Source organism: Gopherus evgoodei, chromosome 7, assembly GCF_007399415.2.
Source record: "Gopherus evgoodei ecotype Sinaloan lineage chromosome 7, rGopEvg1_v1.p, whole genome shotgun sequence".
Lineage (NCBI taxonomy): Eukaryota > Metazoa > Chordata > Testudines > Testudinidae > Gopherus > Gopherus evgoodei.
In genome coordinates this window covers 121,922,924-121,945,979 of record NC_044328.1, presented here as the reverse complement: position 1 = coordinate 121,945,979, position 23,056 = coordinate 121,922,924, and the positions used below count along the sequence as shown (strand labels likewise).

Sequence of the window (23,056 nt, the reverse complement as noted above, 5' to 3'; positions counted from 1 at the left end):
ATTTATGTAAAGTAAAGGACAGGAAGAAAGCAAACAGCAATATCTTCATAGTCTTCAGGACTCTATAATATGGACAAGACATTACAGGTTCAACCTAACATAACATGCTCCCCTTCTCTCCCCATGCTTTGTCCAGAGACGTCTTTGAATAGCATGTGATCTTACATACCATATAGGCTGCAATCCCAGCAAATAAAATTGACTGTGAATTTCCTTGCTTCTGTGTTCTTGTACCACAGCTATATGGGGATTTGAGGAAGTCAATGCACAGTGAAATGGGTACAGTATTCTATTGTCTATGGAAGAGACTAATGTGTCTTAAATGACTGCATGTAGGATAGGCTGTAAATAACACATCCAAGCACTTACATTTAACCTATGTTTGTTTACTATTATAATGCAATTGCATATAAAAATCCACTTCAGATTTTAAATGAAGAAAATTGTAGTTGTCTTTTTTCAACTGTTTGGTTATTACTAAGAAGCACTTTAATTTATCCAAATAATGCCATAGCAAGAATGATGCATCAATGTAAGGGATACGTGGTGGAGGTGGTGAGGTGATATCTACAGTGATCTGATACTTCTGCTGAAACAGTTTAATGTTTGGTAATTTAAAGTGCTCTGCAAGGGATGAGACATTTAAAATAAAGCTGAAATAATGTCTCTAAAGTTCAAGTTCTAGGGCAGAGGTAGTCAATTATTTTTTGTCAAGCTCCAAATTTCTTGGTCATGGTCCAGTCAAGGTCCAGACTACAGAGAAAAACATTAAAAAATTAACAATAAAATAATAATAGTAATAATAATTAGTAAGGAAATAAAACAATTTCTGGGTCCATTCAAAAGCATCTGGTGGTCTGGATTTGACCTGTGGTCCACCTATTGACTACCCTTGGTCGAGGGGGTGTATTTGATCCTATACAATTTGCTCTGATTAACTGCAGATGGAAGCATTCCAGTTCACCTTCCTACAGAGTGACATTGCAGAACAAGCTGCTGGCGTCACATGAATTATATTTAAACAGGGTAATATCTGGCAATGAAGACTGCAAGCCTCCTGATCTAAAATTCAGCATAAAGAGGAAATGCAGTGGTTTTGTTGTGTCCCGACTGTCTTTTAAAAAAACCCAGAGACTAAGACTCAAGAACAAACTATTTCTTTAATAAGAGCTGCACAAGCTTTCCAGGGTTCGCACTTTGCAATGATCTCAGAAAGAATCTCCCCTGGGTTCTTTAGTGGGGTTTAAAGTGAATTTATAGTTAACATAGGACTATAAGCTTAATTCTGGCAAAAACCTCACTGACTTAAAAGGGAGCAGGACTGGCCCTATGGTTCCCATTCAGTAAAGCATTTAAACAAGTGTTTAACTGTAAAGTTCATTGAAACCACTGAAACCATATGCTTAATGTTTGGCTGAATAGGGATGGGCTGCTCATTTGAGGCCGATAAGATTAATATTGTGGGCTTCCATGATTGTTTTCATTTAGTGATTTCCATGTCACATGTATTGAGAGATTTATTTTTTTCTGTCAGCTTCACTAAGGTGTCCTAGGAACTGAAGTCCACCAATGCAGTGCCACGTTATGCCATGGTTATTAATGGAAAATTGGTAATCAGCTTTGTTGATGATTTTTGTTGCCAACACTTTTCCTCTGTGAACGGCCCATGGAGGAATAGAGTGAAAAGTTCTGATTATTTGCTGCATGTCTTCTGATGAATTTTTGCTACAAGTCAATGAAAATATTGAGAACACAGATGTGATACCCACATTGTTTTCTGAATACTAAGAAGTGCTAGCTACAGCAGATTTTCCTAAGTATGGATCATGCATAGAATTTATTTTATTTTCTACTTGTCTAAAGTTTGACATAATCTCTCCAGGGCCTCTTCAACAGCCTCATAAAGGAGTAACCACTAAGCCTGTTACATACAGTGTGCACACTGGGGGAAGCCTAGACAATGAATCTGCAGTCCTGTTTCACACTGTAAGTAGCTGGTAAAAGGAAAACACGAGGGTGGGAAGAGGGAGAGAAAAGGTTGCACCTGGATGCAATGTCTTATTATGGAAATGGCTTTTGTATATGTTCTATGGTCTCCAGCACTCATACACAGGGTACTCTTTTATCTTCTCCTGCCATGTTAATGGTGCTAACATCTTGGAGAGCAAACAGCATAAATTCCAACACTTTCTTCACTCCTGTAGCTCCTCAAAGAGGAAGATAATTCATGTTATCCAACATACCCAAACAAGCTCCCAAATCAAACAATCCAGGCCATTCCAGGCCTTTTGACTGTCTCATTTTCACATGCTGTCACATCAAAAGGGGTGTGGAATGTTAAGTCATATCTGCACTTATTTATTTTATTCATTCAGCGGTTTAAAATCTTGTCTGTGCTGAGCTATCCTTTAGCATGCAAAAAGAAGCCTTCATATCAGGGCTTATTATAATACTGCCAAAGAAAATCTGATAGTCTAAGCAAGCAGTACTGTAGATAGTTGCTGACCTGAGAATAATTGGTCATCAGGCCACCTGTTACACTTCAAGTTCATATTGACAATCGTCAAAGGTTTGTAGAGACCTTACATAATAGCGGTTGGTACGATAACAGGATAGAAAGCAGTAGCCTCATTCTCAGTACACTCAAGGGCTCTGTAGCAAAGACTGTGAAAATTAGGGTTCAACCACAAAATTCAAACTCAGAGTTTATACATCGCAAAGCTCAGAGGGTTCAGACCAGGGAATTGGGTTCAGAGAATTGTAAGGATAGACAGGCCATTTATTAAATTTGGACCCAGGGTTGGATTTTGAATACAGCTCCAGCATTCAGGTCTGTTGAAGTCCAGGCTTTAGGTTCAGTCCAACATCTAACTAAGATACAACTGAGCACTGTTATTATTTTTTATTTATTATTTGTTTTGCAGTAGCCAAGTCATGGTCCAAGACCCTGTTGTGCTAGGCACTGTACAAATACAGAGCATAAAGACTGTAAGCTCCTCAGGGCAGGGACTATCCAAGTATAAGACACAAGACAGAAAATGAATACAGACAGACAGGGGAGTTCAAGGAAACAATGGGATAATACCAGTGATAGGCTGTGGTCCAGGTGCAAGAGCTGCCTGGCTCTTGGCAGGTGTTTGGTAGGCACATTTTTATACTGAACATTCAAACTCCATCACTGGTGTTTACATTGGGAAAAGGAGTGTTCATTATTCATGGCAGTGTGAATTCTCCCCCTTGTATTCCAACTGACCTAACCAGGACTGCACAACTGGATCTTAAAATGTATCCCTGGTTTGTAAAACTGGTGGCCTCCTTCACAAATCGCTGTGAGGCTGACACAAACCCACCTCTGGTATTTCAAGTAGCCTATAAGACTCTCATTGGTTTTGTTTTGTTTTTTTTCTTCCTGTCAAATCCGCTTGTCTCAAAAACAAAACTCTTGTAAATATTTCATTCCAGGTAGATAGAGGGAATTGCCACAGGCTTCACTCACCTCTTGTCAGATCAAACAGCAGCCTGCTGCGAGAAGAGTAAAAATGTGTTAAAAGTGGAAATTTTCCTGACCTAGAAATGTATTCTGAGTAAAACCACTCCCTGACCCCTTGTGAAGAATTTTGAAAATAATTCTTTGTATAGACAATTCCACTTAGAAATCTTGGGCCTGTTGTAGCTTAGGATTTCTGTGGCCCTGGCTGCTTCTCTCTCATCTCAAGGCAAACTCCCTGGGTTGTGACATCACAATGAGTTGCTGTGGAGATGCTGAAAAGGGAACAATAAACAGGATTATGATTTCAGGTGGGCAATGAGGATCTTGATCCTTAAAGCTATTTGGGCACCTAACTCCCATTGATTTCACCTTTGAGGATCTGAGCCTTAGACTTTTGGGAAGGGTCCATCTTCAATCTGTGCATGTAAAAGACATTGCACAATGCTCAGTGGGTCCCTGATCCCTGGCTGAGCACTGTAGGGCTGCAATCCAAATAATATAGTTTATTATTTTGAACTTTTAAATAAACAAAGATGCTGGTTTTCTATGACTATCACCAGTAATGAAACACAAGGGATGGCGCACAAGACATACAATCGATCCAAAGAACTGCTCCTAAGTAGAAGTCTTTTTAAAGATTTCACTGAAAACATCTTTGGTTCTTCATCCAAAACTGTTCTGGAGCAGGTCTCACCTCACTCAAACAGATTTTCAGGTACAGATTTAGACCTAAGTGTTGTTGGTGTTAAAATGACACGGTTTATCATGAAAGCTAAGAATAAATCATTTGAGAAAAGAACTCCATAGGGTGATTGGGATAAACCTGATTCAGCTGGCTTCTGTTGGCATGTGGCTATCAGGCAGCAGACCAGCCAGCTCTGTCATTGGAAACACTGAATCAAGTCTTCATTCCTCTGTGCACATTGCTCCTTGAGCTTGTTACTTGGAGTTCTTGCAGCTTATGAAGGTCTCTCACCTATTCTACTTGTACCAGTTTAACAAAATGAATTAAAAATGGGCAAGATTGTGGCTATCTACATAAACTGGTGCAAACACAGTGTAGACACACTTAACTCTGTTTATCCCTTGCTTAACTTGGTCTAGGTGGCACTTCAATTTACCAATTTAAGCTAAACCAATTTAACGGTTAAACCAGTTTTAGTGGGTCTATGCTAGACATTTGCACCAGTTGAATTAGACTGGTTTGAAATCAAGTGATAGCAATGAATAGGATAAAAATTGTGATGGCAGAGTTGTATGGCTATCTGTGTTTTATAGCCTGCAGAAGTCTCTTCTCCTCGGATAATGGCCTACAGGCAGGGGCTCTCAATATTTTCCATATCAGGATCCTCTTTTTATACTGGGAACCCTGTCCCCAAAACCCTCACCAAGATCTGGCTGGGATCCTCTTCCTTTAGTCTAATGGGAAGGGCAGGGAAACAAACTTAAAGCTTCTCTCTCTTTTCTGTTGTTGTTATAGTCAGAATATAGCGGTTTGTATTACTCTGGTTCTTACAGTAGAACCTCAGAGCTACAAACCCCAGAATTATGAACTGATAGTCAACTACACACCTCATTTGGAACCGGAAGTAGGTAATCATCATCAGCAGAGACAAATCAAAAAAGCAGACATAGTACAATACACTGCTAATGTAAACTACTAAAAAAAAGGGAAAGTTTACATTTTTTTTGACAAGGTAAAGAAACTATTTCTGTGCTTGTTTCATTTAAATTAAAATGGTTAAAAGCAGCATTTTTCTTCTGCGTAATAAAGTTTCAAAGTTCTTATGAGGACAATATTGAGTTGTAAACGTTTGAAACCATAATGTTTTGTTCAGCGTTACAAACATTTCAGAGTTAACAAACAACCTCCATTCCTGAGGTGTTCATAACTCGGAGGTTCTACTGTACTTGTTTTAAATCAATAGTGCATGAGGCAAAGCAAACAATTGGCTCACTCATGTCCATGAATCTGCTCAGGGAGATATATGAATAAATAAATAAAGAAAGAAATAAATAAAGAATTAATCCTGGCTTCAGCTAGCCTGTAGCCTTTCTGTGCAACATGGCTGCAGGAGCAGCTGCAAAGATCTATATTTTCACATATGACATTCCCTGTATATTATGCAGGATTAATATAATTCCTACAAAATACTGGACAACGGTATGTTGATACCAATATCTATCATGCTGAGCAATGTTGTCTCATCATTTCTTTGTGCTTCCCAATCAAACTGTCTCTTTCCACTTCCCTCTTGTCTAATTGATTAGTAAGATTGTTGGGGCAGAGACTTTCTTTTTGTTTGTACGACACCTAGCACAATGGGTCCTCATCCATGAATTGGGGTCTTAGGCACTGCTGCATTTCAGATAATACCCTAATGCTATAACGGCCTCAAAGATGCTTATATTTATTCATGCAGCAGTTGGTCCCACCTTCCCTGGACCACTGGAGAATGACATGGTCTAGTGGGTTGACCATTGAACTAGAGCCAAGAATGCCACAGTTCTTTATGCTGCCTCTGACACTGACTCTTTTTAATGGCTTTTGCCAATTCAATGCACTTCTGTCTCAGTTTCCCTATCAGGAAACTGCTTCACAGATCATTGTGATAATTAATCTTTGTAATATACTTTAGCCCTGTAACCGTGCAGACTCACTCCTGCGGCACCTCCTGCTGGTACTGTCTGGGAATTAGCTCTCCAGCCATCGGAGCATCCTCTGCAGGCCAGTGTCCTGCTTTTTCTGGCCCCTCAAGTCCCTCCCAGACCCAGTGCCCCTTGCATACCAGGGTACTGCCCCCTGGCCATACACCCCTCAGTCTCAGGGTTTCCCCTCTCCAGGCAACCCCCACCCACTATTGCCACCTCGCCTCAGTCTTTGGCTACTGCCCAGTCTCCATCTAGCCCTGGTTCACTGGGGCAGACTGCAGTATAAGCCACTCATCACAGGCAAGGGGGTTTGGACCTGCTGTCTCTGCCTACCCCTTTTGGGCTGCCCCTGCAACCCCAGTACCTATTTGGCCTTCCACCAGGCTGCAGTCTGGGGGTTTTCAGGCCGGAGCTCCCCAGCTCCCTGGGCCTTCCCCCAGCCCTACTCCAGCTCAGGTACCTTGGTACACTCCCAGCAGCCAGGTCCCACTCTCTCAACAGGCGAAAGAGAGAGAGTCTGTCTGTGCTCCTGGCCCACTGCCCTCTTATAAGGGCTAGCTGAGCCCTGACGGGGGTGTGGCCACAGCTGAGCTTACTTCCCCACTCAGTCTGGGAACTGCTTGCTCTCAGCCACCGCCCTCTTCTGGGCTGTTTTAAGCCCTTTAAGGCCAGAGTGGTGACCACCCCGCTACAAGCCCAAACCTGCAAACAGTTAAGCATGTTAGTCATGTGGAAGCATGCCCATTGGCTTCATGTCATTAAAATGGCACACACGTTTACAGGATCAGGCCCATAGTGCAAACTCTGCATTAAGCATCAAGAAATCAGTGTTTTATTCCCAGCTCTGTCTCTGATTTACTGCTTGACCTTGGGCAAATCAAGTATACCCCTTGTTCGTCTATCTGTCCAGTGGGGGGCAATAATTCTTAGTTATCTTCCTAAAACATTTTGAGATCTATGGCTGATAAGCACTAAGCATTAGATTGCTATAAATAAATCCAAATAATATGTCGATAGAGAATTTTTTGCATCTGTATTGCCACCTACTATTGTTAAAAATAATTCTTTGTATTTTATGGTGATCTAACTGCAGTGTTTTCATAGTATAACTCACCTCCGGGAATCTTGTTTGTTCAGTGGTATGCTCAAGTGTAATTATGCTGCTCGGACACAGTAGAAGTATTGTGCCTTCCCCCTGAAAAGCTAACTACCAGGGAACTATAAAACAAATAACATCTGCTATACAAAGGGAACACGACTCAGCAAAACAGCCCACAGATTCCTGATTATCAAGGTGCAATGAAAAATTGCCACGCATTTGAAGGTAAAATCGAAACCATGTATTATAAGTGGCAGAGGAGAACACCCTGTTTGTGCATCTGAAAATACAAGTATACGCTTCCTCTGGCAGTGATCGGCAGAAAATTTGCCCTGATGCTTGCTCTAGAGGAACACAGAGAAACAACGACCAACAATTTCAACACTGTAATGAATGAGGCAGCAATGGACATCCTTTGGAAACCCCCTAAGAAGACAAAACCTTGGGTCACAAATGAAATACTACAAATGTGTGACATTAGAAGAGAACTCAAGAGAGACAAAAACAGCACTGAGGGACTGATAAATACAGAGTGACTGGCAGAAAGGTCAAGAAAGGAATGAAGGTGGCCAAGGAGATATGGATCAAAAACCAATGCTCTAAAATTGAAGTGTATCAATAATAAAAATAGCAAACAAGCCTCCCGGATTGTAAAAGATCTGATGAAGGAAAGACGGACCAAACCTAAGGCAATTCAAGACAAAGAAGGGAGCTGTCTTACAGAAGAAAGGGACATCATCAACAGGTGGACAAACTACTGCTCTGATTTATACAATCACCAGACAAATCGAGGTCCTAGACAGTGTCTAGTGTCCTAGACAGCCTAGATTCAACAAAAGAGTATGACTTTCCAATACTGCGTGAAAAAGTGGAGACTGCGGTGAAATCACTCAAGAACGAAAAGGCTACAGGTATTGACAACATTGCGGCCGAACTGATGAAATTCAGAGGAGAAACAGTAATAGATGTACTCACCAAGATCTGCAACAAGATCTGGCAAACTAGTGAGTGGCCCTGCACGTGGACACGGTCATTAATCATCACTTTGCCAAAGAAAGGCAACCTGCAATTGTGTTAAAATTAGCGGACCATAAGCTTAAATAGCCATTCCAGCAAAGTGATGTTGAACGTCATATTGAACAGATTGAAGCCACAAGTGAAAAATATCATTGCTGAAGGACTGGCTGGCTTTCGTGCTGGAAGAAGTACCGCAGAACAGATTTTCAGCCTTCGTGTTCTATGTGAGAAGTACTTACAACACCAGCAACACGTCTTTGTTGACCTCAAGAAGGTGTTTGACAGAGTATGACACGAAGCTCTCTGGGAAACCATGAAGAAGTACAATGTTGGTCGTAAGTTTATTCTTACAATTAAACAACCATATGCCAAGGCCAGCAGTGCAGTTCTCGTCAATGTCACAATAGGTGAGTGGTTTCACACTACTGTTGGCAGTCCGGCATGGCTGCCTTCTTTCGCCCACACTGTTCACCATCTACTTGGGGCGCATAATGACTGATGCCCTAGAAGATCATACATGCACAGTCAGCATTAGGGGGCGAACAATCTTAAATCTTCGGTTCATTGATGACATTGATAGCCTGCCAGGCAGTGAAGATGAACTTGCCAACCTTATGAAATGACTGGATGAAACCTCTGCAAAATATGGCAAGGAAATCAGTGCAGAGAAAACCAGGCTGATGACAAATAAACATGATGGGATCAGCTCACATATCGCTTCAGTGGACAAGGGCTGGAGACAGTGAAACAGTTCAAGTATTTGGGGGCAATCATCATTGATGAAGGATCAAAGGCAGAAAGTCTGGCAAGAACTGTGTAAACAACAGCAACAGTGGCAAAGCTAAAGCCAATTTGGAGGAAGAAGAACATCTCCCTGGAATCCAAATGGAAATTGCTGCACGTACCGGTCATCTCCATTTTTCTATATGCGTGCAAGACATGGATCTTTATGGCAGAACTTGAATGGAAAATACAGGTAGTAGAGATGAGATGCTTCTGTAAAATCCTGGGCATCTCCTACTTTGACCACATCACTAAAGAAGAGGTCCACAACTTCATCACCCAATGCAAACGGTCATACGAAGACCTGCTGATGACCATGAAGAAGCGCACACTGAAGTGATATGGCCTATCCAAGATCATCCTCCAAGGGACAGTACAGGGGAAGAGAAGATGAAGGTGACAGAAGAAGAGATGGATTGACCACATAAAAGAGTGGAAGGAATAGACTTCACGGAGACTCAAGCACTGACACACAGTCATCGGGGTGGAGACATTTGGTTAACTGCTCATCAGTGATGATGCCCCAATGACCAATGCGGTTATGGGAGTGATGATGATGATGATGTATAGAATGCCTTCTATTCCAGGAACTCAAAATACTGTCCAAAAATTAAAGAGTTAAGCTTTACAACACGCTGTGAAGTAGGTAAGTGCCATAAGCCCTTTGTTATATAGGAGGAAAACATGAAGAACAGAGAAGTGAGGTTACTTATCCACCCAAGGTTTCACAGTGAACCCAGATCCTGACTACATCTTGTGCTTTAACTACTCAGCCATGCTTCCCAGAGATCTGAATCAGCCTTAATCTTCACCCAGGTGTCAAATTGAACCTGACCCACTTGTGAGATTAGGAAAAAGTTATGTATACCCTAAAATTCATTTCACTTCCCTCCCTCTTCAGAAACAGACCCGCTAAGCTCGGTGATAGGAAGTTTTTATTGGGCCTTGCTACTTCAGCATATTTCGGTCTCAGCAGAAGCACTCCCAAGTAGCTTCAGAGTGCTGCTATGATTGATGAAAGAGTTGCAGTAGCAGGGTCTGCTGGAAATGAGACAAGTTTTCCCCATCCAGAGAGAGGAGTGAATTTTGTGGCCTTACCTTACCTCTCCAGATAGAACCTGCCACCAGAAGTGAGTGAATCTCTCAGCCTCCCCAAAAAAGACCTACTACTGTGGGATGGGAGAATGCAGATCACGGGGATCTTCTGCTGGAGTGATGGATCATTAATGGTTGGAAGAGCCAGGGATTGTGGGAAGGAGAAAATCCTAATGTTTATTATTATTATTAGTTATTTTATTATTATTGTATTTACTGTAGTGTGTAGGAGTCCAGCTTGTGGACCAGGACCCCAATTGCACTAGGCCCTATACAGACATAGAACAAAAAGACCTTGCCCCAGAGAGCTTACAATCTAATGGCCATGGGTAGGTACCACTTTGATAGTCAGTGAGTTAGCTGGCATTTTAATGGAAGCACCTTGTGGAGTTAACTCTGTGAGGTAGTAAAAATCCAGGTGCCTATAGCATGGTTATAAGGAGAAAGACCCCTACACTGGTAAAGGGAAGCCAGGTTAGAACCTTGAGAGCAACAGATTGTGGCCAGACAATTTTAGCCAGGGTGTGGTAAGACCTTTAGTAAATAATTTCCCCTCTCTACCAATTTGTGTGACTTTGGAAAATTGTGTACCCTGCCGTTTCCAATCCTCCAGGAGCCAACCTGCTGCATTCTCAGCACTGATCTGTGTGTGAGCCATTACTGATTACATCAACAGGAAGCTCTGAGACTACCTCTACGCAGCACTTCTATGATCTTGCGGGGGGTCTCAGAGAAGGCATTCTGTTAAACATGCTTCAGAATAAGATAGAGAAAGGGAACCCAATCCTCTTTATTTTTAGCCGCAGGATGATTTAAAAACAAAATTAAAAGAGATATTTGGAAGATGACCCCCACAATGGCAGCACGATTTGAAGGTGGCTCAAATGTGAGTCTCCTCAAAGTTCTTTTTCTGGCCAGCTTTCCACTCCTAAACACGCTCTCCTCCTCTTATTTTAAATTCACACATTTTAAGGTCAGAATGACCACTATGATCAACCAGTCTGACCTCCTGCATAGCAGGTTCTAGAGTTACTTCAAGTGGTTCATACAGCAAGCCCATCACTTTTGACTGAGCTAAAGCATATCTTTCAGAAAGACATCACATCTTGATTTAAAGACTTCAAGTGATGGAGAATCCATCACATCCTTAGGTAAGTTTTCCCAATGGTTAATTACATTCACTGTAAAAAAAATTGCTCCTTAATTTCTAGTCTATTTAGATTGTAAACTCTTTGGGTCAGTGACCTTGTCTATAGCATGGCCACCACCAATAGTGTTATATAAAACAAATCAATCATTATGCTGGGTCTCAATAGGTTGACAGTGTAACAATACGTGGCATGAAAAAATCCACTATAAATAATTAAAACCTAGTAGTTTCCTAAATGCTTATGTAATTTTATAGCACTGCTTTTAAAACAATGGCAAGCTTTGGTTTAAATCTGAACATATGTGATATGTAATACTGGTTTTTATGAGGAATCTCTTAACTCTTTAAACTCTACCAGAGGTGCCAGCTTCCTCCGGGCCCTGGAGGGGGGAGCTCAACACCTTCCCACCGCTCCACCCTAGGCCCTGCCTCCACCCCTGCCCTGCCTCTTCCCACCCAGTTCTGTCCCCTCCCAAGTGTGCCCTGTCTCTGCTCCTCCCCCTCTTTCCCAGCACCTCCTGCATGCTGCAGAACAGCTGATCGGTGGTGGATGGGAGGCACTGGGAGGGAGGGGGAGGAGTTGATTGACAGAGCTGCTGGTGGATGGGAGATGCTGTGGGGGAGCAGGGCAGCTGGCTGCTGGTGGGTGCTAAGCACCCACTCATTTTTTTCTGTGGGTGCATGAGCCCTGGAGCACCCACGGAGTCAGTGCCTATGAATTCTACTGTTGAGGCCTATCCTGCCAATCACACACATGCTGGGAAGGGATCCCCTACACCTTGTTCTCAACCAGGGGTCTGGAGAACCCTGTGGGGCCACAAGCAGATTTCAGGGGATCCACCAAAATAAAGCAGAGAGCAGGGCCAGAGTTAGACTCACTGAGGCCCAGGGCAGAAAGCTGAAGTCTGGGCTGACAGCCAAATCCTCGGCAAATTAGCTTCCTGGGGTCCTGTGGTGTGGGGCCCTGGGAAACTGCCCTGCTTCCTACCTCCTAATGGAGGCTCTGCAGAAAAACAGTTGTTGTGGCACAGGTGGGCTGTGGAATATTTATAGCATGAGAACCACAAAAGAGCCTTCAAACTACCTTTGCCCCCGGTCTCCATTTCTTCCCTGAATGCACTTCAGTCGGAGGGCAGAACCATGCAGCTAGCCATCACATGCTGGAATGGCCTTTTTTCCTTCGTCATTTACAATTGTTGACACTTGTGCTAGGGTGGCATTGCATGTAATGAAAGCCACTGGAAGAACTTTTGTGAGCCTAAATAAGCATTTCATTTCATTTAGCTTAACTGAACATTAACCACGTTGTACTGCAATACAATGCTTTATTTGGGGTCAAGAACCCTTGCTAAACTATCTAACTAGGTATGCACCTGACAGGGATTTTGCCTTTATTCATTATCTCAGTGCGATCTGCTGTACTTCCTTGCCTAAAAATCCAGATAAAATATTTGAAAAAACACTAATGAGTTTAAAAGCCAAGAAGTTTGCAAATTAGCCTGGCTGTAGCACACAGGGCCTGGAAGCCAGAATTAACGATGGCACTTGAGAAAGGTTTTAACTACACTTTTTTCCAAGATGACATAGGTAACCTCATTTGTGGTTTCACTCCTCATGACTAAAGGAGGACCCCTGAAATTCACAAGGATGTGACCTTTACGCAACGCCAGAAGGTGCAGTCAACGGGCTGGATGCCGGCCCCACAACACTGGCCACTTGAAACTCAAGTTGCATCCTCATCATCATGGTTTGGCTCTGCTGCATCCTCGCGTCCTGCGTCACAAAATCGTTGCCTGGTGGTGTGATGAGAACCCCCGCTGGCTCTTTTGTGGGGGGGCCCTGAAAGTAGGGTGACCAGATGTCCCGATTTTATAGGGACAGTCCTGATTTTTGGGTCTTTTTCTTATATAGGCTCCTATTTCCCCCCACCCCCATCCTGATTTTTCACACTTGCTGTCTGGTCACCCTACCCGAAAGCAACTGGGGGGACCCCCAAACCAAACGCAGGCAACCCCCAGGGTTCTGGAACAGGTGAATCTGGGGCCTGATGAGAGAACTTGGGGGCCCAGCCCATCGTGTTGTCTGGGGCCCTCCCATTGCAGCGGATTTACACAGCCCTCACCGGCGTTTTGGGGCGCTCCGGGGGTGGGGCCGGTACAATTGTCCCCCCCGCCCCTGCCGGGGGTGGGATCCCGGCGGGGTGGCTGGCACACTGCAGCCGGGGTTGGGGCGCGGCTCGGCGCTGGCCAGCAGCTCCCCGCGCCCGGCCCAACACGTGCAGGGCTCCCGGGGGCGGGCTGCTGCAGGGGGCAGCCCCAGGGCAGGGGCTCCGCTGCGGGCAGACCTGGCGCTCTGGCTCCGCACCCCGGCAGCCGCCCGCCGCTTCCTCCTGCCGGGCCTGGCGGGAGTTGTAGTGCGCAGGGCCCCGAGCCGGCCGGGCGGAGGCGGCAGCCCGGCCCCCTGGCGGACTACAAGTCCCAGGCAGGGCGGGTGGGCGTGTGCCGGGGGAGGCGGCGGCAGGGGCAGGCCGCGCACTGGCACACGCCGCCGGGCAGCGCCGGGGGAACGCTGCCCTCTCCCTCCCTCGCTCGCTCGCTGCCGGAGCCGGGGACGATGCAGGCGGAGTCGGGGATCGTGGCGGACTTCGAGGTCGGTGAGGAGTTTCACGAGGAGCCCAAGACCTACTATGAGCTGAAGAGCCAGCCCCTGAAAAGCAGGTGGGTGAGGGCGGCGGGCACTGCCAGGGCAGCGCGGTGCCGCTTCCTCTGCCCGTGTGCACCGCCTGCCCCCTTTCTGTTCCTCCTCTGCCCCCTTCCATTCCCCCTTCTCTGACCCCTGTCCGTGTTCACCGCCTGCCCCCTTTCCATTCCTCCTCTGCCCCCTTCCATTCCCCCTTCCTCTGCCCCCTGTCCGTGTTCACCGCCTGCCCCCTTTCTATTCCTCCTCTGCCCCCTTCCATTCCCCCTTCTCTGACCCCTGTCCGTGTTCACCGCCTGCCCCCTTTCCATTCCTCCTCTGCCCCCTTCCATTCCCCCTTCTCTGCCCCCTGCCTGTGTTCACCGCCTGCCCCCTTTCTATTCCTCCTCTGCCCCCTTCCATTCCCCCTGTCCGTGTTCACCGCCTGCCCCCTTTCTATTCCTCCTCTGCCCCCTTCCATTCCCCCTGTCCGTGTTCACTGCCTGCCCCCTTTCCTTTCGTTCTCTCTCTGCCCCCTGCCCGTGTGCACCGCCTGCCCCCTTTCTATTCCTCCTCTGCCCCCTTCCATTCCCCCTTCCTCTGCCCCATGTCCGTGTTCACCGCCTGCCCCCTTTCCATTTCCCCTCTGCCCCCCTTCCATTCCCCCTGCCCGTGTTCACTCTCTGCCCCCTTTCCTTTCGTTCTCTCTCTGCCCCCTGCCCGTGTTCACCACCTGCCCCCTTTCCATTCCTCCTCTGCCCCCTTTCCATTCCCGCTCCATCTGCCCCATGTCCCTGTTCACCGCCTGTCCCCTTTCCTTTCGTCCTCTGCCCCCTTTCCATTCCCCCTCTCTCTGCCTCCTGCCCATGTTCACTGCCTGTCCTCTTTCCATTCCACCCCTGCCCCCTTTCCATTCCCCCTCTCTCTGCCCCATGTCTGTGTTCCATCCCCCTGTCCCATTTCCATTCCTCCCCTGCCCGTGTTCATCCCCCCGCCCCATTCCCCCCTCTGCTCATTGCCTGTGTTCATCCCTCTGCCCCCTTTCCATTCCTCCTCTGCCCCCTTTCCATTCCTCCTCTCTCTGCCCCATGTCCGTGTTCATCCCCCTCTCCCCCCTTTCCATTCCCCCTCTCCCCCCTTTCCATTCCCCCTTCCTCTGCCCTCTGCCTGTGTTCACCGCCTGCCCCCTTTCCATTCCTCCTTTGCCCCCTGCCCGTGTTGATCCCCCTGCCCCCTTTGCATTCCCCTTTCCATTTCTCCCTTACCCCCTTTCCATTTCCCCTCTCTTTGCCCTAGCCCGTGTTCATCCCCTTGCCCCCTTTCTATTCCTCCTCTGCCCCCTTTCCATTCCCCCTTCCACTGCCCCCTCTCAACCTGCCCCATTCCCTCTCTCTGCCCCCTTTCCATTCCCCCTTTCCCTCTGTCCTTTCTCTGCCCCTTCTCTTCTACCTTTTCGTCCGCCCTCTTATTCTTCCTCCTCCTTAATCTGCCCTTTTCTCTCCCTCTTTCTGTCTCCTATATCTCTAGGAGATATTCCCCCCCCCGCCCCCTTGGCCCAGATAGGAATGGGGAAAGGCTGCCCCTCCCCTGGCAGTGGCACTGTGGTGCTGCTTGTGCCCTGAAGCTGCAGGGCCTGTCCGTGTTTGGGCACACTGGAGCTGGGTGCATGAATGCATAGGCTGTCACTGACACACAGCGTGGGACACTGTCAAAGCAGTTGCAAACAGCAGCCTGCTAATTTAGAGGCGAGGCAGGTTAGTGAAGCCAGGGGTGTCACAATCTGAGAAGGCTGTTTGTTAGGGGATGATGATGATGGTGGTTTGCTGGTGTTTAAACCATGTCCCTGATTGAAAAATGTTACCGAGGGAGTACTCTGGCTGCCATGTGTCTGCTGTTTGTATTCTGTGCTGCTGAATCAGCCCATTTGTAAACGTTAAACAAAATATATTGAAAGGAAACATCCTATGCTGCTGGGACCATAAAAGCAGCTATTTAGTTCATGTTTCCTGTAATAATAGCAGTTTTGTTTGTCGTGTGTTTGGGGGAGAGGGAGGGCCTAAGTTCTGGTGTGCTTTTATGTAAAGGGTATTATTGTTGGACATTATCCAGCTTTGGTCAAAGGATATCACTGTCATTCTTGGAGAGGCCCAGACTGTCACTAAAGCTTGACTGTACATAAAGGGTATAGAAGACAAAAAGCGAGAGAGAAATCGGCACCTTTTCTCTCAGGGCGTGCAGTGCTCTAAACAAGGGAATACGTTGGATTGTTTGAGTGTTCTGATGAGATCATCTACGTAACATTGCATTAGTTTGTGGAAGAGTGAGGGGAAAACTCCATCAGGTAAAATACATGCTCACGTACAGCACTGAGGGAGAATAGCTGTTTGTGCTGTTTCAGAACCTGCAACATCTATTTCTATGCCATCATGCTAGCTTGATAAATGCTAGCTAGTCAGAACAAACTGGATATGCGGGAATACACTGTTTCACACTTTTACACTAGAAATAGGTGCAGGACAGAATTTGGGATCCAGTCAATGCTAAATTAAAACAGGTGTTGCAAGGCTTGCAGTTTTTTGTTTGTTTGTTTGTTTTGGAGCAGGCCCATGCTACTTGAAATCAGTGAATGACATATTTAATTATTTAATTCAAGTTCTTGCAATGGTGTTTACCACAGTTATTGTCATCTCAATCTGTTGTGTTATTTAGACAGGGGCTCCTGCTTATTCAGCATATTTCTACTCCTCTTACACTGTATTGGAGCATTTGCTCCTTCTAGGGAACTGCTGGAAAAAGAAAACAAATGCATCTAGCACTTCAAGTCATCTGTGCCTTGTGGGCCCTGCATGTTTTACTCTGTCAGCAATGTCTTTTTTTTTTTTTTTCTCTTCTTCTCTGGACTGTCTTCCAAAGTGCTTTGTCAACAACAAACTTTCCATCCTCATCACAATGCTTGCTGAAACATAGATGGCAAAAACAGTTTATCTAATTTATAGCCAAGCTTGTTGATAGCATATCTTGTTCTAATTATTTTCAGTTTTGAAGTATGCTCCCTATGCACTGTCTCTGAGCACATGTATGTAGTTAAAATAGTGCATGGTGCATGCGGCAAATATTGAATAGTCATCCCATCTTTAGTAAGTCTATAAATAAGATCCTCAGCTCTCAAACAAAAGTCTTAAGTATATAGATAGCTATTGTACTGTGCCCTGCCGGCTTAAGAAAAATTCAAGCTATTTTGGGCCTGTGAAGGCCCTGTAAAAACCCCTGGCACTAACACCCAGGCTTTCAAATCTGGGGATGCTTGGGGCTTCTCTTCATTGCAGTTAACTTGAATTATAACTCAAGTGTTTCCCTGTCCACATGCAAAACCACTTAGCTCAGTGTGGTGATGCTTTTAACTCAAGTTATCTTTCCCTCAGAAGTACATGCTAAAGCTGGCATTAGCCTAACACCCTCAGCTGCCAATTCGGCCACTGTGTGCAGCTGTTATTTTCCAGCATGGCTGCTTTTGCAGAGCTAAGCTAACTTGTGAAGAGTTAGGGTGACCAGATGTCCTGATTTGATAGGGACAGTCCTGATTTTTGGATTGCAACTGCTTTGGAGGACAGGGTCAAAATTCAAAATGATCTGGACAAATTGGAAAAATGGTTTGAGGTAAACAGGATGAAGTTCAATAAAGACAAATGCAAAGTGCTCCACTTAGGAAGGAACAATCAGTTTCACACATACAGAATGGGAAGAGACTGTCTAGGAAGGAGTATGGCAGAAAGAGATCTAGGGGTCATAGTGGACCACAAGCTTAATATGAGTCAACAGTGTGATACTGTTGCAAAAAAAGCAAACGTGATTCTGGGATGCATTAACAGGTGTGTTGTAAACAAGACACGAGAAGTCATTCTTCCGCTTTACTCTGCGCTGGTTAGGCCTCAACTGGAGTATTGTGTCCAGTTCTGGGCACTGCATTTCAAGAAAGATGTGGAGAAATTGGAGAGGGTCCAGAGAAGAGCAACAAGAATGATTGAAGGTCTTGAGAACATGACCTATGAAGGAAGGCTGAAGGAATTGGGTTTGTTTAGTTTGGAAAAGAGAAGACTGAGAGGGGACATGATAGCAGTTTTCAGGTATCTAAAAGGGTGTCATCAGGAGGAGGGAGAAAACTTGTTCAGCTTAGCCTCCAATGATAGAACAAGAAGCAATGGGCTTAAACTGCAGCAAGGGAAATTTAGGTTGGACATTAGGAAAAAGTTCCTAACTGTCAGGGTAGTTAAACACTGGAATAGATTGCCTAGGGAAGTTGTGGAATCTCCATCTCTGGAGATATTTAAGAGTAGGTTAGATAAATGTCTATTAGGGATGGTCTAGACAGTATTTGGTCCTGCCATGAGGGCAGGGGACTGGACTTGATGACCTCTTGAGGTCCCTTCCTGTCCTAGAGTCTATGTGTCTGAGTCTTTTTCTTATATAGGCTCCTATTACCCCCTCCACCCTCACCCCAATTTTTCACACTTGTCTGGTCACCCTACGAAGTGTTCACTGTGCAGTAAAGTCAGACCTGTAGTGCGAGCACTTCTAGACCGACTGCAATGGTGGCACCTGGGGAGAGAAGTGTTTCTCATGTAGCTAGGACCCAAACAATATAGGGCTTCAAAGTTCAGTGTCCACACCTTAAATTGCACCTGGAAGCTAGTGCAACCTAGAGGGTACTGGTGTTTCTTATGATTAGGGCTCTGTGTCTGTCATGGATGTCTTGGAAATCATGGATTGCATGACTTTCTGCAACCTCTGTGATGTCTGCAGCGTCCGGTGTGACTGACCCCAGGGTTTCCCGAGCAGTGGCCGATGCAGCTGGCCCTGGGGACCACCTGAGCACTGATCCCGGGGTGGCGAGAGCAGTGGCACGTGGGTGGCCCTGGGGTGGCCGGTGCTGCTGGCTGGCCTTGGTGGGCCCCCCAGGGCAGTGCCCCACCCTTCCCCAGAGCAGCACTCTCCTTGGCCCCCAGCTACAATTTAGTCATGAGTATTTTCAGTAAAAGTCATAGACTGAATTTTTGTGTATTGCTCATGACTTTTACTGAAAATACCCATGATTAAAATCATAGCCTTACTTATGATCAGTCTCCTTGAGCAATTATGTGGCCAGTAATCCAGTCTGTTAGGCCATCAGAGCAAGGAACTCCTAAATCAAGCTCCTAAATCAAGATGAATGGTTATCACCACCCCGTTTTGCTCCCCCAGGCACAGATAAACAAAGTGTTTTAGGCCTCTGGGATCTAGATGCATCCTATATTGTGAACTTCTGTGGGGGTTAAGTGGGCAAACCCACTCAGGAATGATGACCATATACTCAGTGGCTTCCTGAAACCAACCAGGATTATTTCCAGTGCACCTGGATTTAGCCTCAGTTTGCTGTCACATGAGCACAGGTACTTACCTCATCTGAGCCGCACACCTGGAATGCAAACACTGGGCCCTGTCTGTGTTCAAAGAAACAGAGATCGAGTCATTAAATCATAATGGTGGTTCTGCAGTCAGGACCACATTGCCGTGTTCCCCAGCAGCCTCACGTACACATTGAGCAGCAAGGGTGGCAGAATAGAAACTTGTTGGAGGGATGTAGGGTGTGTGAGAGACACGACAAGAGAGTGCTGTCAGGTGCACTAATAATTATCTAAACTGCAGTGACATGGGGAGAGTGGACATTGTTGACATTGACACAACTAGCCCAGCTTGTGCACACCATTGTATCACCAGTGTGCAGCCCTGGACTCTTGCAGCGCTCAGAGCAGGCTGGGCTGAGGCAGGGAGCCCAGTCTCTGGTGGGCTTCAAGTCCATCCCAGCTAGGGTCCACAGCCAGGTTAATAAAACATGGTGGATGATAGCAACAAAGGATGCTGCTAGAACTAGTTAACCTGACCTGTTTCCATCAATAGGGGAAGATCAGCCAGTGAGACCCTCTGCTGTTTCTCTGCTCTGCCCATGCCTGAAGCCTGATTGGTGACTGTCAAGGACAGCTGAGAACATCAAGAGTCTGATTCTCTTTTCTTGGTCATATTAGTGTAAATCAGGAGTAACTGCCCTGAAGTTCATGGAATTACATTCTCTTCTCAACAGCCTTACCCCAAAAGTCACTTAAGGAATCGAGTGATAGTGAGATGATAATGAACATCAGCGGATGGTTTGTTGAACAAGAGCCTATATGGCCACTTGGTTGAGCAGTGCCAGCACTCTGCCTTTCCTTGCTAATCCCCATTAACAGGACTCAATTTCTTCTTGTGTTTTTTACTAGCTATGAGGGGCACAGAATACTTTCAACTTGTAAGCAATCGGAAGCTCCCCTTGCACACCTAGAGCCTCAGTCAGGGGTACATGGCATTTGTGCCCTCCAGCTCCAGACATAAATGCAATAATAATACAGTGCTTTTCATCGGTAGATTTCAAAGCTCCTTCCAAAGAGGTTATCATTATGCCCATCTTACAGATGGGGAAAGCAAGGCACAGAGGAAGAGGATGTCATTTGCTCACTCTCACCCAGCAGGCCAGGAGCAGAACCCAGGTCTCTGGAGTCCCACTCTGGTGCTCTGTCCACTAAGCAATACTGCCTGTCTTTATTCACATAGACAAAATCAATCCCGCCCAAAGATGGGGAAATCCTCTGTGGAACCAACCAGTAGGCCTCTCATTTCTGCCCAAAAGGGGAAATACTTCTTCTCTATAGTCTCATTGGAGTGATGAAGCAGAACCTCCATTATTGACCCTCACCTCACATGGGAAATCCACCCAGCATGATATATATATTAAAAAAAAAAATCCAGCTGCCTCCTACCCCAAAAGGCTCACCCATAACTTCATTTCCGAATTTAACTCAGCACTTGCAGTATTGATCTCTCTCCTTCAAATTCTGTTATACTGCATCTTCCACCCAATTCACCAGTCTCCGATTTTCTTCTATGCACACTCCTGTTGGATAATTCAAGATTTCAATCCAAAGCTGCAGGGGATCCTCTAATAAAATCTCTTTGCTCTAAATGCTGTCCTAGGCCATGCCACAACAGAATGCTAGAGGCCAGTGAAAAATGTAAGTCCAGCAAAAAGGCCCAGTAACAAGAACTGAAAATACTATGCTGGGCTAAGATACAGTGATTCCTAAGGGACCTATGAGAATTTAGCCTTTCTGACTGGGAAGTGGTAGACATGTTTAAGGGTTCTCTGGAATTTGTTGTGGTTGAGCTTAAGCCTTTGGAAACTAAACAGTTCTTACGTGCACCCTCGTTTCTGCATAGTCATTTTTAGATGTGAGAGAGAACTGGGATATGTGAATAAATCAATATGACAAGGATTTTTAATACCTTTATTTTATTTATTACTAGACTGCAGAATGTAAGATGAAATCTTGCCCTCCCTAGCTCATATGCAAACCCTTTAAGTGAGCATTACATATGCAATACTGAAGGCGTATTTGACCCTTTGCTGTCACTGGGAGGCTCTGCATTTAAGTTAGCTAACTTTGTGTGATGGTCTAAGCTTACTGTTAATACAGATGTGCTAAGAACAGTGAAAACTGGTTGGTTTGGTTTATTTGCTTCTCCTTTTTCCTCCCAGTAATATAAACTCATTTGGGTTATATGCTTGATATAGTGAAGGCCTACAGAATGTCAATTTATTGTAGCTGACAGTTTCAATTTTACAGAATCTGCATTTCACCAAGAATTACAAGCTAATTATTTTACTATTTCTGCCACTGCACTGCTGATCTTTTTCAGCTTAAATTTAATATCCTAAGAATGATCCTGCTATGAAATTTGTATTTTAAGTGGAAAAAGTTGAGAGAAACTCTGTTTGCATGGTAATTTTTTAAAAAGAAGCTTATGCATATTTTATCAGTAATAACTTTGAGATTTAATTTATTGAATTACTGAAGTTTATATCAAATTATCATAACTCTAGATATTCAGATATATTCAACTACAGATATGTATCAGCTACATGTATTTCACTAAAGTAAATCATACCTCAGATCTAGCCAGCATGCAGGTCTTCACTTATTTTATGCCATCTTGTGCTGCTCTCAGAGCTGGAGATTGACTGACTGGTTAAATTAATTTTCCTTCTCTTAGGCCACGTCTACACTACAGCATAAAATCGAAATTATTAAAACCGGTTTTATAAAACTGGTTTTATAAAATCGATTTTACGCGTCCACACTAGGGCACATTAATTCGGTGGTGTGCGTCCATGGTCCTAGGCTACCATCGATTTCCGGAGCTGGGTAGCTCAGTAAAAGAATGAGACCAATTACTTCGATTTCCATCCACACTAACCCTAAATCGATATAGTAATATCGATTTTAAGGTTACTCCTCTCATTGGGGAGGAGTACAGAAATCGATTTTAAGAGCCCTTAAAATCGATTTAAAGTGCCTTGTAGTGTGGACGGGTACAGCGTTAAATCGATTTAACGCTGTAGTGTGGACCAGGCCTTAGAAGACTGTATATTAGCAAGGGTAGTATCTAAGGGGGGTGGGGGGGACGGGGGGGGACCCTCGGTGCACATATTTTTGCAGAGAATCCTAACTCTGAAACTAAACCGGCCTGTTCTAAAGTTCTTTACTACGCATATGATCAAATCTAATTTTGTAGATTAATTTTGCAGTGTGATTTTAGATTTTAAACTCGATTATGTTAGGATTTTCAATCTTGTGTGTGTTCTTTTTTCAGATTACTGCTATTTATGGATCTTATTCAAGGGTTTTATATTCTCGTTGAGTTCTGCAGTGCAGTTTGTTCAGACTGTTTATATCTGTTCCAGTTGTGCAAGAAGTGGAAAATATCCTTTATTTAGAACAGGTCACATGTGCTTACATCAAGGAACAGAGTCTCAATGTTTTAAAAAAATGTATCTTAGAGGAGCAAATTTAAAACAGTTTCTGAAAGGTTTTTCCCTCCCTAGATCAACATTAGCATATTTTTTAAGTAACAACAAGAAAGTATAGCAATGGAGTGTAAGTAAAGTAAAACATGTAGGGTGAAATTTTCAAAAACACTCAGCACTGGAGTGTGGTCTCATTGATTTCAATGGGAGAAGAGTTAGGCC

The 23,056-nt window shown here is 44.9% G+C and overlaps 1 protein-coding gene across 11 annotated transcripts in view; it reads left to right on the top strand.

Moving 5' to 3' along the window:
• The first annotated feature begins 13,809 nt into the window (after window positions 1–13,809).
• Window positions 13,810–23,056, top strand: part of MITF (melanocyte inducing transcription factor) — a 173,800-nt gene continuing 164,553 nt past the window's right edge. For 8 of the 11 annotated variants that reach the window (XM_030568175.1, XM_030568161.1, XM_030568160.1 and 5 more), the window contains exon 1: window positions 13,810–14,003. In XM_030568175.1, the coding sequence (XP_030424035.1) occupies window positions 13,900–14,003 (104 nt within the window). In that variant the 5' untranslated portion in view covers window positions 13,810–13,899. Of the gene's footprint in view, window positions 14,004–15,632; window positions 15,717–23,056 lie in introns of those variants that run through there. The other 3 variants (XM_030568171.1, XM_030568168.1, XM_030568174.1) reach the window with 3 other exon arrangements.